The sequence below is a fragment of the Encephalitozoon romaleae genome, chromosome VIII (assembly GCF_000280035.1).
Source record: "Encephalitozoon romaleae SJ-2008 chromosome VIII, complete sequence".
NCBI lineage: Eukaryota > Fungi > Microsporidia > Unikaryonidae > Encephalitozoon > Encephalitozoon romaleae.
In genome coordinates this window covers 113209-125366 of record NC_024903.1, presented here as the reverse complement: position 1 = coordinate 125366, position 12158 = coordinate 113209, and the positions used below count along the sequence as shown (strand labels likewise).

Below are 12158 nucleotides of genomic sequence, written 5' to 3'. Positions count from 1 at the left end.
CCATTTTTATTCACCAGCAATCTATGATGCCATACTTATTCATCCTTCAGCAGTGTCTGGTCCTCCTTTCATAGCCGTTTTGAACCTTTCGTATCCTCCCACCATGAAATACACCTTTCTATCTGCAAACATATATGTCTTGTTCTTCCCAAACCACATCCAATCCACATTCGTGAGCCCGTCGAACTTGTGTGTCCAGGTGTCCTTATATTCATAAAAACCCATTGTACTTCCGTTCACTGTTCCAATCACAAAATCATCAAAAGAGTCTTCAATCTTTATGATCTTACCCCCAACCGATGTTCTTCTGGTTCCTTCCATTACCTCCAGCCCAGATATCCTCATTAGATACGTCACCTCTTCCCTCAGAACCGTGCAGAACTCTCCTTTGCTGGTGCTGGCAAAGTCAAGAATTCCTTCAATGTCTTTCTTTTTCAATTGTGCTTCGCTCTTCTCAGAGCACATCATGCTGCTCATGTTCCTAGTGTCATACTCAACCACACACTCGTCGTTGATACAATATATCTTATCCTCTCCCCACTCAGCCTTCCAGCACATCTTTAGAGGTATTGCATCAATGTTATATCTGACTCTGAGATCATAGAGCTTCACACACCCTTCTCCGACAGCCCCCAAGCATCCTGTCCGGCTATATGCATGCATCTTAATACTATCCTCCTTATAGGAATATACCACCTCTCCGAGGCATCTGTCCCATACCCGTATTCCCTTGAACATGTCTGCAGTAGTAAAGCATAGATCATCAGTGGGATAGAACTTGATATCTTTCTTGAAATGATCCACACTCATCGTGCTCATCACAGGCGCCACTATGTGCACAACCCCCATCTTGTCGGATGCAATTAGTGAATCTCCGGCACTAGATGAAGAATAGAAACTCAAGTCACACAAGTAAGAAGCATCCTCCATTGGGGCTTGACTTCGGTACAAAGAAGAAGTAGATTAAACAAACTTTATCTATGATGATGTATTTACTGTCTTTCCATCCCAAATAAGAGAAAGCTCATCAACTCTTCCAACTCACAAAGCTCTCCATCTACTTCTTTAGTTAGGAGTCCTGATTGCTTCAATACCTTTGTAAGGAGGCTTATCTGTTGATTCTGTACACTCACAATCCTAACCATTCTCTTCATCTGTTCGTTCATCTTTAATCCCTTCTCCCTCTCTCCTAATGGAATTGCTTCACATACATGGAATCTGCCTCTTTTATATTCTCTTGTTCCAAACGACCCAACCCTTTCATCATCCCCTTTGCTTCCACTCTCACTCTTCCACCCCTCCTCAGATCCACTGGCACTTTCTCCTTCCTCCATCTTTAAAATCCCTCCACTATGCTCTTTCATTCCTTCCAGGGTACTAAATTCCTCATCTCTATTCCTTTCTTCTATAATCATTCTTAACGGTTTGAATATCTCCCGAGGATTGCTAACTATCTTCTTCTCCTGGATCATCCTTCTAGTGTACTCTTCTAGATCACTCACCTTTCCTTTCTCCTCAAACAAAAGTGATGCAAATCCATTTAGAGCCGGGGAAAGTTTCTCCTTATGTCCTGCAAGTGGAGAGTCTTCAAGGTCCTCCATATCCTTTGTGTAAATCATTCTAGAAGGCTCAGACGGATTTAAGGCAAGCTCTACAAATATTTTTCTCAAGTTCCTGAACGATACCGATTCTCCATCAATTTTACTTTGAAGCCTCACATCCTTTCCGCATTCCGTTCCCTTGCGCCACCTTTCTATCTGCTCCCCTAAAGCTTTCATATGCCCCAGTACAACGTCTGCCCAACATATCCGGACCTTTCCATCCTCATCAAGCCATATGTATCTCGGAGACATCTTGTCCCAGAACCATCCTTCATCTCCATTTATCTTCATGGCATACACTATTTGCATAAACACGTAGAATATGAAATCATCACTCAAAAAGATTTGGTCTCTGATAAGTCCATCAACAGGCCCAAGAGACATATGCTTCTGTACTACACAGATCCAGTCCTCCCCTTCAAGAACCTTTAGAACTTTCATGGCATAAGGAGAATGGTTAATCTTGTGGTTTAATAGAAAACTCATCAATAACGACCGATAGTCTTCAGAAAATCCAGAAAGATCCACCGATTCAAGAATAATCTTTTCTCCGCTCGTCATGTCAACCGCAGAACTAATTAGGATTCTTTGCTCCCTTCTGATCACCTTTACCTCTTTGTATCCTTCCAAACTCTTCGTCATTGTTTTCAGATGCATCTGTTTTTTAAACAAATCATTTCGAAATAATTTATAGGTAAATACCATATTCAGCAAACTATTTAATCAACCTGCTCGAATCTGCATTTAACAGATTTATATTCACCACAGAAAAACAGAGACCCGTGCACAACATTGGAGGCCTCTTCGTCGGCCTCAACACCAATAATTCCTCCATTGCATTTTACATCAACCCTGCTCAGCAAATCAAGACCTCCAAACCCTCGGATGATCTCTTGTACAAACTCTTGAAGCACTCCATCCTCGACCCGTGCCCCTTTCCTTGCAAAAACCCTAAATTAGCTACCTTCACTTACAATCTATATCTCGTATACATTTCCACCCAGGGTAAAGCACATACCAATAAATCGGCTCAACTCTCTCACATCACTAAATAAGTTTTAATGTATATCACCACCAACGAGTCATTCCCCCTTTTCTGCTTTCATACATTCAAGAGTAACAGCGAGCTCGCATTTCTCTGCAAACAGAGCCTCGTTCTCAACAAGGGCTTCCTCCAAGGCATTTCGGAGGTCGGTAATCTCCTGGTTCTCCTTTCCTTCAATTATCTCTAGGCATTTCTTCAGGTCATATCTCAGAGAATGATCCCTAGTCTTCATGTAGGTATTCTTCAGAAAGCAAAGCACCCTTTCCTTGTCACTTTCGATCTCCTTGCCCTTAGAATCAGATCTTTTAGTGGCATTTGTTGTCTCGTTCAAAACAGGTCGCATAAACATCTGGGATCCTAAATTTCCTAGAAATCCTTAATCTTGGCGGGAAAACTTCCCTCCATCCCAAATTGTGAAAAGAAAGTTCATGTTAAGGTCTTTAATAAGATAATGTCTCCCAAGAAAGCACAGATCCTTCCAAGCAACTACACCTTATTGTAGAACAGCGACTGAGGAAGCATCATACTTAGTGCATTCTTGCATGTATTGTACTTGTCTTTTGTGTCAAAGTGGAACTCAACCGAACTCCGCCCAAGGTTAATACGAAGGAAATTTTCTAGATACACTTTGTTGCTTGTGCTTGGGTCAAAACATGCATCCACAAGGCTTATTGTACCAATGAGACTTCTGGAATGCTCGTTAAATACAAAGATCATGTATCCATAGCATCTTACATATCTTCTCTTCCACAGGCTGGTGCATGCCTTTCCAGCATCTCCTCTGACATTCACAAATCCTCGGAACCATATATTGTAGGAAAACTTCTTCACCACTAGCCATTTGCTGAGGGACTTAAGATCCTGAGGGAGAGGCGCAGGAATTAGCTTAAACTCGTCCTCAGATATAAACGACAGATAGATCTTAAGACTCCATGCATCCGGTGCTCCACTTGTGAAAAAACTTCGTATACTCTTGAGCAGGTTCCTTGATACATAGTTGTCCCATGCTAACCTACTTTCAAGAAGATTGTTATGTATTGACCGAATTCGGCTACTGTCAATTATAAGCATGGCTTCACATGACTTTGTTACATGCCCGGATTTGTGATGCAGCAGAAGTATGAATCTCAATGGTGTCCCCGTGCTTTCCACCTTGCTTATAGGAACCCGCAGCATCTCATTCATTCCCACATTTGTATTCACAGGATATCGCTTTGTCTCGCAGAGGATCCCTTTCGATTCAATCTTAATGGATACGCTCTCTACCTCCTTCCTAGATGTCATGAACCTTTCCACCTGATCTATATGAATAAATAGATACCCAGGATACCTGTTGATGATCATCTTGCTCGGAAGCATCAGGCCCTCCTCCTTAACGAGAAGGTTGTTTCCCTCTTCATGGAGTACTCTTCTCACGGGTGTCTGAAGCACAGCATTAGTCAATACATTCGGTGTCATGGGATGGAGAATCTGAGACATCCCTACAACATCAACTTCATTCTCCTGTCTGCTTCCTATCTTACCCTCTTCTTCAACGTCTCTGCCATTCTCGTCTACCACTTCTTTGTCATTGATCTCTTCAGCCTTATCATCTCTATCGTTCATACAAGAATCCTTCTCACAGCTCGCCTCACTGCCATCAGAATGCTTTGTACTCTCGTCCTTCAGCTCAATGGTAGACAACTCATTGTTGAGCTCTTGGAAGTCGACATTGAATTTTCCTTCTTGCTTCTCTTCCTTCTTAATCTCTTTGACCTCTCGGATAGTACCCTTCCCAAGGCCTTGAATCCTACTTCGCCCTCTCATCCTATTTCTTCTTGCTCCCATGACTTTTCGTTTTGCTTCAAAACTCTATTTATCTCACTGATCACAGAACAAGAGCCGTTTCAGAACCTTATTCCCAATGAACCAATCCCATCCTTTAATTCATAACATATCTTCTTACATCACAAGATCTGACCAGCCTGGCAGAGTTCAGCAATACCTTTCTTCCATTATCCTCACTCATCCCAAGCCCCCAGAGTATCTTTATGATGTCTTGTCCTCCTCTCATCTCCGTAAGACATGTTGCTCCACTCCCAACCACAACATTCACTCCCCCAGTGACATTTAGAAGTCTTCTAGCGTTCCTCATCCACATGGCTTTGCTTCTTTGGCTGTACATTCCGCATACCAGGGGAATCTCAAAGAATATGTTTCTTTTTGTAGCTTCAATGAACTCATCTCTTCCAAGACAGAAGCTTTTGGTGTAATCAAATGTAATCACATCTGGGCGCATCTCAAGAACTTTCTTGAAATCCTTCATGCCTTCCAATCGAACTGCAACAACATCGGGATCAATATCCTTTCTAACATCATCCCAATCCTCACAATCTTTATACTTTATCTCCACTCTTTCATAAATCCTCCTGTCTTTCCAGCCATCGAAAGAAGGCTTCTTGTATTTCTTCACTATGTCCAACTCAACCACAGTGTTTACACAGATCCCATCATGTCCGAGCTGTCTTAAAACATCCATCAACTCTGGTCCAAGGCATCTACTGCTCACATTCATATCAAAATACATCAGTGAAGGCTTAGAAAAGATAGGTGAAATATAGCTATCATAGCCAAGCTTTATTCTTAACCAATCATCCCCTGTACAGAGATAGTACAAAATCCCTCTTCAAAGATCCTTCATCAACGCTGTGGGTAATAGAGCCTCTATAATAATACCTCTTCATTGCACATCTTCTTAGAAGTCTTAAGGAGTTGAGCATCACTTCAGAAGCCCTCTTCTTCTTAAGTCCAAACATCTCCAGCATCTTCGTGATGTCCCTAGGCCTCTTGATCTCCGTGGAGCATCGTGCCCCACTACTAAACACAACATTCTTGCCATTCGTAATAAAGAGTAGCTTACGTACATTCCTCATCCACATAATACTGGAAGTTCCTCCATACAGGCTTTCCCTCAATGGTACCTCAAAAAATATATTCTCTTTGATTGCCGTCCTGACCAGTCCACATTTGAATGGAAGAATCTGACTCCCATAGTTGAATGTAATCATATCTGGCTGACATCTTATTAGCCTGTCCATCCCAGCAACCCCGTTCAGCCTCACAACAAACAGATCATACTTCATAGACTTTTTTGCATCATATCCAACTTCCTCCTTCTCTTCAAACACAACCTCCACACGGCTGTAACAAGGCTTTGCTCCAAGGAATTCAACAGGTTCGTATCTGATTTTCTCCAAATCTCTTGGTTTTATGATTCTATTCACACAAAAACCTTCATACTCATTCTCTTCTAACTCCTTCATGTCTTGCTTCAAGTAATCCAAGCTGATATTCACGTCATAATACATTAGGGTGATTGGGCCTTGAAATTAGTTCCTCATATCCTTAGATATTTCTCACTATCATCCGGATCCCATTCACAACCTGCTGGCAATGCCCGTGGAGTACTGGCCCCAAATACATCGAGTTGCTGATTGCAATGTCAAGATCAAACTCTAATCCCCCAACAGTACGGTATAGATCATTCTGAATCTTCTCCTCAATGACCCCCAGGTTGACAGTGGAGGCAACATTTTCATAGTAAGATCCATTAGATTCTCTTCTCAAGGTTACATAAAGGCCCCTATGCATCCTATTCTGCCTGATCATCTTTAGTATCTCCATCTTTACATTCGAAGGAAATAGGATCCTTGGAACTAACACATCCGACCTCTCAACTAATACAGAGCTTCCTCCAGAGTCAACAGCAAGATGGACACCGCGAACCCCAGATACTTTCCCTCGAGATATTATTCCGTTCAATGCAAAGCTTATGAAATCCCCAGCACTGACACTCATCTGTTCCTTCAGTAACAATACAGGCGATGACCCAGGATATCTATAATATCTTATAGAGAAGCTCTCTTCTCCAAGGCAAAGTACTACTTTAAGGAATGGAGGATTGTACTTGACAGCCTCAAGAGATCTTACTTCGTAGTATCCAGAACATACTCCTGTAGGCCCCTCAAACTTCTTTCTTCCGTCAAATAACTGGAATTCTCTAAGACCTTCGGAATCCAGGTAAACATCATCCCCTGGCTGAGGCCCCATACTTGGCGATGATAGCCATGATTGGACATATTGTCTTAATTCTTGCTCATTATATCCTAATCCTTCAACCAGCCCGCCCATATACCTATCATCACTACTCTCTCCTAACTCATCTTTCCTCCTATCACTAGCACCCTCCAGCCTTTCGTAATGAGAAAGAATGGTTCTGTCTATAGTGCCCCTTCTCCCCAGATCTAAGGCATCCGTCCTGTCCTCTTCACTATCAGCTCTAGTTCTATTATGTCTTCTTAATCTTCTTGCCATCCCGATAGGGCTTAATCCTCCATCTTCTCCATCGTGGGCATTCCTCCTTAGCACAGGGATGTTCCCTGAAGACTCATCACTATCAATAAGGAACCTCCTCAGAGGTGGTGTCTCTATGCTCTTCTCTGACATCTCCTCATCGCTGGTATAATCAACAGACTCCTCAGATAATTCACTCTCTGTGTCCTCTACCAGACTACTACTATCCTCAGATATCGTTGCCTGTTCCACAGTTTGAGATTCTCCTGGAAGTGGTACATTCATATACTTTCTTCGGAACGACTCGAGATTGATAAGGTCCTTCATAAAATGCTTGGATCCTAAGTCCTCAACCCCTATGCAACTGCTCTGCTTTCCTGTAACAACATATTCTACCTGATACCAATCCTCATTTCTCCTTCTATCAGACTCGTATGTGGATTCCTTCATGCATCTAACAACCCCATTCCATTCAGTAGAGTTGAGATGATCAAGATCAGATAGAAAAAACTGTTCCTTGGGAGGCTTTGGCAAAAAATTCATCGAAATTACCCGAACAACTCCTCTCTCGTCTCCAAATACAAAGAATTCCCCGTCGTTCGAAAATTGTGCATCATTGATACCAAAGCTTAGCATCTCTTCATAAATCAATCCTTCCATACTATACATCCTTAAGTTACTTCCACACAGCGCAAACACATTCTCTAATGGATGTGGATATGCAATCCCCATCTCGGGTGTATCTATGATGCATCTAAGCTCTGTCCCTGCATATATTCTTATCTTCAGGTCTGTGCATATACATACAAGAAAATTGTCTCTAAGATAGCATATTCTCTCAACCAATTCTCCCTCGCTGATGTCTATTTTGATGATCGATCTTTTCCAGTGACCCTGTAACGATGTGTCCTTTGTTCTTCTCTTGAAGTTTCCCATCCCAGGATTTCCTTCTGTAAAAAACGTCCACTGGAACACCTGGGTGTCGCATGCTGCAGCTATTTTAAGCCCCTTCTTCGCCCCGCATATTGTATTCACAGGCATTCCATTGGTCTCAAGAACTATGCATCCATCAAAACCCTGGGTGTCAAAGACAACAAGAAATGGCCACCATCCGCTACATAGGAGAAACCTTCCTCCATCCGTAAAACACAGCCCCTTTATGGCCTCATCAAGAAGACAGAGATTCTCAGACTCAAATACAACTCTACCTCCTTCAAACTTATACGTCTTGATAATACCTCTTGACAAAACGACAATCAGGTTGTAGGCAGATCCATCACCCGTATCAAAGAATTCGGTGAATATGATCTCACACCCAAGTTCTAGCTGGAAGAGTACCTCAAACCGTTCTAGAGACCAAGCACTCAACAGCCCATGAGAGTCACATGAAACTAAAATCTTTCCATCACTGCTGATGCAAAGGTCACTTACAAAATTTCTGTGGCCTATAAAGCTATGCACCAAAAGTCCTGAGTAAACATCCCAAAGCTTAATCATTCCATCAGAGCCTCCAGACATGAAAAATCTATTCCCCTGATCAAAGCATATCCTATCAACCTGCCCAGAATGCCCAAGAAGCTCCATGCTGCTTCTGAACATCTCCTTCGATGCATAGAGCATGGAATCTCCTTTTCCATAAACCATCGTCTCCTGAAGCCTGCTCATCATCCTTCTCCTATATTTGTAGCTTCGTATATACTCTTCAAAGTTCACTATCTTTGCTTTTCTTAGCATCTCTCTTACAGCTTTTTCCAGCTCCTCGCTTCTCAATTCCGGGTCTCCCTTTCCCTGTGACCTCAAATGTTCATAGAAAGCCTCAAAAGCCTTGACATCTGTCATCCCAAGGGCTAGGAAGTAAAGGATTTCAGATAAAGTAACAGACCTGTAAACTATGGAACGTATTTTTATTTGGACTCAATGGTATCAACCGTCTCCACAATCGAGCACCTGATCGGGTATATAAGGCCACATGTATCACATCTTAGACTTCCCTCCACAACATCCACACCAAACAAAAGCTCCTTTATTCTTTCATCATGGTCAGGATTTTCAACAAAAGAATCGATTTCCTGTTCAGAGACAGGGTTGCTATAAAAACCTTCAAGGCTCCTTGCAAGAAGCTTCAACCTCTCCCCACCATTCTCAGTGAACACATGCTTGTTAAATATCTGGACATCGTCTGCATTGCAGCTTTCCACCTCTTCGCATTGTAGAACCAATCTTGTCATAAACGAGCACCTCTTGCACTTCAAAAGGCCCACAAGAAACGGCTTCATCGGATGGGGTGGAGATAATTATTATCCAAGAACGAGTGTCCAGAGTGATCTTTCTAAACAGCAGGGTAAATATACAAGGATACCATCCCATTCTTGAATGAATGCACCTGATGAGCTTGAGGTCAAAACAAAGATAAGACTGAGATTGCTTGAAATGGACAAGATTCTTACCGATCAACTGGGAGAGGCAAAGGTCAAAGAGTTGAGGCAAAGCATATGGCAAGATCTCGGAAAGAAGAATGGAACGAGGTCTGGGATATCAAGGCCCACGGTCAGTATGAAAGATTTGTATGGAAGTGCCTTGAACCATTCTGGACATGGATCCTGAAGAAAGGTTATTCTGAATCCTCTCCCCTTACAAAAAAATTTAGATCCCAGCCCCAGAAATATGGCTGCCGAGAAGAAGACAGAGGTTCTGGAGAAGAAGATTTCAATAAAGCCTCGATACAAGATGTCAAGGGGTGTACAAGTAGAATCGCTTCTAAAGTGTGCAGATAACAGTGGGGCAAAGATCCTCAGATGTATTGGGGTGAAGAGGTACAGAGGAAGACTCAACAGACTTCCGGCTGCAGCTCCAGGAGATATCTGTGTTGTATCTGTTAAGAAGGGAAAGCCTGAGCTCCGAAAGAAGGTACACTATGCCATTCTTATAAGGCAGAAGAAGATTTGGAGACGTACCGACGGATCTCATATTATGTTTGAGGATAATGCAGCAGTCCTTATTAACAACAAGGGAGAGTTGAGAGGTGCACAGATAGCTGGACCTGTGCCCAGAGAGGTTGCTGATATGTGGCCCAAGATATCATCCCAAGCATCATCTATCAATTGATAATAAATCGGCTTTATTCTTTACTAACCCCAGCGCATCCGCTTCAAGCTTTCCAGTGGAGGGCCTATTTTATTTTCTGGTTTTCAAGATTCAGCTCTCGATTCCTCACCTCAATCATTTCCTTTTTATTTCTTCGGAGAATTATTCTACTCAAAAGTGGAGAGGGAATGCAAAGCATTATAAGATACAGGATGAAGTGTGGGAAGTAAGGTACAGACATTTTTGCAGATCCAAATGTGTTAAGAATCGACTCGGCAAGTGTATCCGAAGAAGGCCTTAAGAGCGAGGGCTTTTCTCCATCCTCTCCAGACGATACACTTCCAACTCCCATATATTCTACATTCACATTATATCCCTCAAGCTCATAATAAAGAGAGTCCGACAGGGCCTTTAACGCTTGTTTAGAACATCCAAATGCAGAATACAAGGGAGTTGATGCCTCTCCCATCAAGGATCCAACGTTGATTACATATCCATATCCGCAATCCATCATATTGACAAGTACATATCTTGTCAAAGACATCACGCCTACAAGATTGGCATTCATGATCTCCTCAACAGACTGCTCCACAAAATATGCAGGGCTATCCTTCATGGCACTGGCACAGTTAACCAGGATCCCTATGTCGTACTTGTCTACAAAGGATATATTGGGGCTTCTTTTGTAGTCTACAATGTGCATATGGCATTCTGTCATTCTTTCTATTTTTGCATGAAGCCTTGTCAGTCTGGACTCGCTTCTCCCAACAAGAAGAATCTTCATCCCTTTCTCTGCAAACTTCTTTGCAAGGCCCCTTCCAACCTTTCCTGTCGCCCCATTGATGAGGACATACTTCTTTCTTATCCCCTCCCACACCTGATGATTCCTGCACTTGGAGTATATGTACTGATACACAATCGGGACCACTTTCAGCAGCACATATGACACACCCAGATATATTAGCTGGATGACCATTTCCAGGGCAATAAAGAAAAATTATTTGGAGCCCGTTTCTTCGGGTTTAATGGGATTAATTAATGATCTTCTACATCTTTTGAGTCATCTCTTTTCCATTGTGTTGGCTTGTTTCATAAATCTGTTTGAACAATTTACAGTTGCGTGGTTTCCTTCTTGTTAAAACAAACAAAAATGAACACAAGCATCTCACCATTTGTTCTGCTTGCAATCATGCTTATTCTTGGAGCTACGCTTGTAAATCTTATTGCATTGAGGGCAAACAACAAGGCAGAGCCTGCCGGTACAAGGTACATAGAGAAAATCAAGTCTACAAGGAAGAAAGGGATGATATTCTTTCTCCTGGCCCTAATATTCACAACCGTTTACTATTTCTTCTACACACAGAATCACCTGGAAGGAAGAACACCGCCTTTGCTCAAGAGAGTGAGTGTGAACAGCCACTCTTTGAAGATGCTTGAGCTATCTGCAAGGAGCTTCCAGAAAAGCTTTATGTTCTATGCTACTTCTCTTATCATACCTCTTGTGTCATCAAGAAGATTTAGAGTCCTAGGGATTGACGAAAAGACCTCCATTGCATTTGTCAAGTATTATTCTCTGCTTGGAAGTTTCCTGTATCCATTAGTCTTTCATGTTTGCAGTGGGCATGATCTCGGATCCTATCTTGTAGAAGTCCTAAACATTGCAGAAACCTCTCTGCTGCTATCACTGTACTCTTTGCTGTTACTCAAGATGTGTAAAGTGCATGACGTTCTCTCATACACACAAGTCATCACTAAGTTTGAGATAGAGGAAGTTCTTGATAGGGTAAAACCTAAGATTATTGGTATTATAGGATACCTCTGCCTTGATGGTGCATCTGGAGTAGCTAGGATGACAGCGATGTTTTTTGCTGGAGACTATAGTCGAGGTCTCCCGGTCAACTCACTTGTGGAGACAGCCTTTTTCATAGCACTGTACTACTATTCGATCAAGTTCTTAGTTACCCCGGGGAATGGTATTTGTGAATCCATCCAAAAAATGGAGAACATTAAGAAGCATGTTGCAGCCGGGTTCCTGAATCTTGAACATCGAGATGAAGACAGCATGATAGACGTTTCCAAAATCCCAAATATCTGAC

At 42.3% G+C, this 12158-nt stretch overlaps 12 protein-coding genes across 12 annotated transcripts; 2 read left to right on the top strand and 10 right to left on the bottom strand.

The window, feature by feature from the left end:
* Nucleotides 1–39: 39 nt before the first annotated feature.
* EROM_081260 (hypothetical protein) lies at nt 40–930 on the bottom strand (the record flags this gene model as incomplete). The annotated part of the gene is made up of 1 exon (XM_009266764.1): nt 40–930. The coding sequence occupies one exon, from the start codon at nt 928–930 to the stop codon at nt 40–42; it is 891 nt and encodes a 296-aa protein (XP_009265039.1).
* A 62-nt stretch (nt 931–992) lies between these two features.
* EROM_081250 (hypothetical protein) lies at nt 993–2258 on the bottom strand (the record flags this gene model as incomplete). Its single annotated transcript, XM_009266763.1, has 1 exon — nt 993–2258. The coding sequence occupies one exon, from the start codon at nt 2256–2258 to the stop codon at nt 993–995; it is 1266 nt and encodes a 421-aa protein (XP_009265038.1).
* A 62-nt stretch (nt 2259–2320) lies between these two features.
* Nucleotides 2321–2595, bottom strand: EROM_081240 (hypothetical protein; the record flags this gene model as incomplete). The annotated part of the gene is made up of 2 exons (XM_009266762.1): nt 2321–2552; nt 2576–2595. The coding sequence occupies 2 exons, from the start codon at nt 2593–2595 to the stop codon at nt 2321–2323; spliced, it is 252 nt and encodes an 83-aa protein (XP_009265037.1).
* An 88-nt stretch (nt 2596–2683) lies between these two features.
* On the bottom strand, nt 2684–2995 carry EROM_081230 (hypothetical protein; the record flags this gene model as incomplete). Its single annotated transcript, XM_009266761.1, has 1 exon — nt 2684–2995. One exon carries the CDS (start codon nt 2993–2995, stop codon nt 2684–2686), a length of 312 nt encoding a protein of 103 aa, XP_009265036.1.
* Nucleotides 2996–3132: 137 nt separating this feature from the next.
* EROM_081220 (hypothetical protein) lies at nt 3133–4473 on the bottom strand (the record flags this gene model as incomplete). Its single annotated transcript, XM_009266760.1, has 1 exon — nt 3133–4473. The coding sequence occupies one exon, from the start codon at nt 4471–4473 to the stop codon at nt 3133–3135; it is 1341 nt and encodes a 446-aa protein (XP_009265035.1).
* A 94-nt stretch (nt 4474–4567) lies between these two features.
* Nucleotides 4568–5212, bottom strand: EROM_081210 (hypothetical protein; the record flags this gene model as incomplete). Its single annotated transcript, XM_009266759.1, has 1 exon — nt 4568–5212. One exon carries the CDS (start codon nt 5210–5212, stop codon nt 4568–4570), a length of 645 nt encoding a protein of 214 aa, XP_009265034.1.
* Nucleotides 5213–5276: 64 nt separating this feature from the next.
* EROM_081200 (RNase P subunit p30-like protein) lies at nt 5277–5993 on the bottom strand (the record flags this gene model as incomplete). Its single annotated transcript, XM_009266758.1, has 1 exon — nt 5277–5993. One exon carries the CDS (start codon nt 5991–5993, stop codon nt 5277–5279), a length of 717 nt encoding a protein of 238 aa, XP_009265033.1.
* Nucleotides 5994–6030: 37 nt separating this feature from the next.
* EROM_081190 (putative WD40 domain-containing protein) lies at nt 6031–8817 on the bottom strand (the record flags this gene model as incomplete). Its single annotated transcript, XM_009266757.1, has 1 exon — nt 6031–8817. The coding sequence occupies one exon, from the start codon at nt 8815–8817 to the stop codon at nt 6031–6033; it is 2787 nt and encodes a 928-aa protein (XP_009265032.1).
* A 65-nt stretch (nt 8818–8882) lies between these two features.
* Nucleotides 8883–9254, bottom strand: EROM_081180 (hypothetical protein; the record flags this gene model as incomplete). Its single annotated transcript, XM_009266756.1, has 1 exon — nt 8883–9254. One exon carries the CDS (start codon nt 9252–9254, stop codon nt 8883–8885), a length of 372 nt encoding a protein of 123 aa, XP_009265031.1.
* A 388-nt stretch (nt 9255–9642) lies between these two features.
* EROM_081170 (ribosomal protein L23) lies at nt 9643–10083 on the top strand (the record flags this gene model as incomplete). Its single annotated transcript, XM_009266755.1, has 1 exon — nt 9643–10083. The coding sequence occupies one exon, from the start codon at nt 9643–9645 to the stop codon at nt 10081–10083; it is 441 nt and encodes a 146-aa protein (XP_009265030.1).
* A 64-nt stretch (nt 10084–10147) lies between these two features.
* EROM_081160 (putative short chain dehydrogenase) lies at nt 10148–11038 on the bottom strand (the record flags this gene model as incomplete). The annotated part of the gene is made up of 1 exon (XM_009266754.1): nt 10148–11038. The coding sequence occupies one exon, from the start codon at nt 11036–11038 to the stop codon at nt 10148–10150; it is 891 nt and encodes a 296-aa protein (XP_009265029.1).
* A 174-nt stretch (nt 11039–11212) lies between these two features.
* On the top strand, nt 11213–12157 carry EROM_081150 (hypothetical protein; the record flags this gene model as incomplete). Its single annotated transcript, XM_009266753.1, has 1 exon — nt 11213–12157. The coding sequence occupies one exon, from the start codon at nt 11213–11215 to the stop codon at nt 12155–12157; it is 945 nt and encodes a 314-aa protein (XP_009265028.1).
* Nucleotide 12158: the final 1 nt, after the last annotated feature.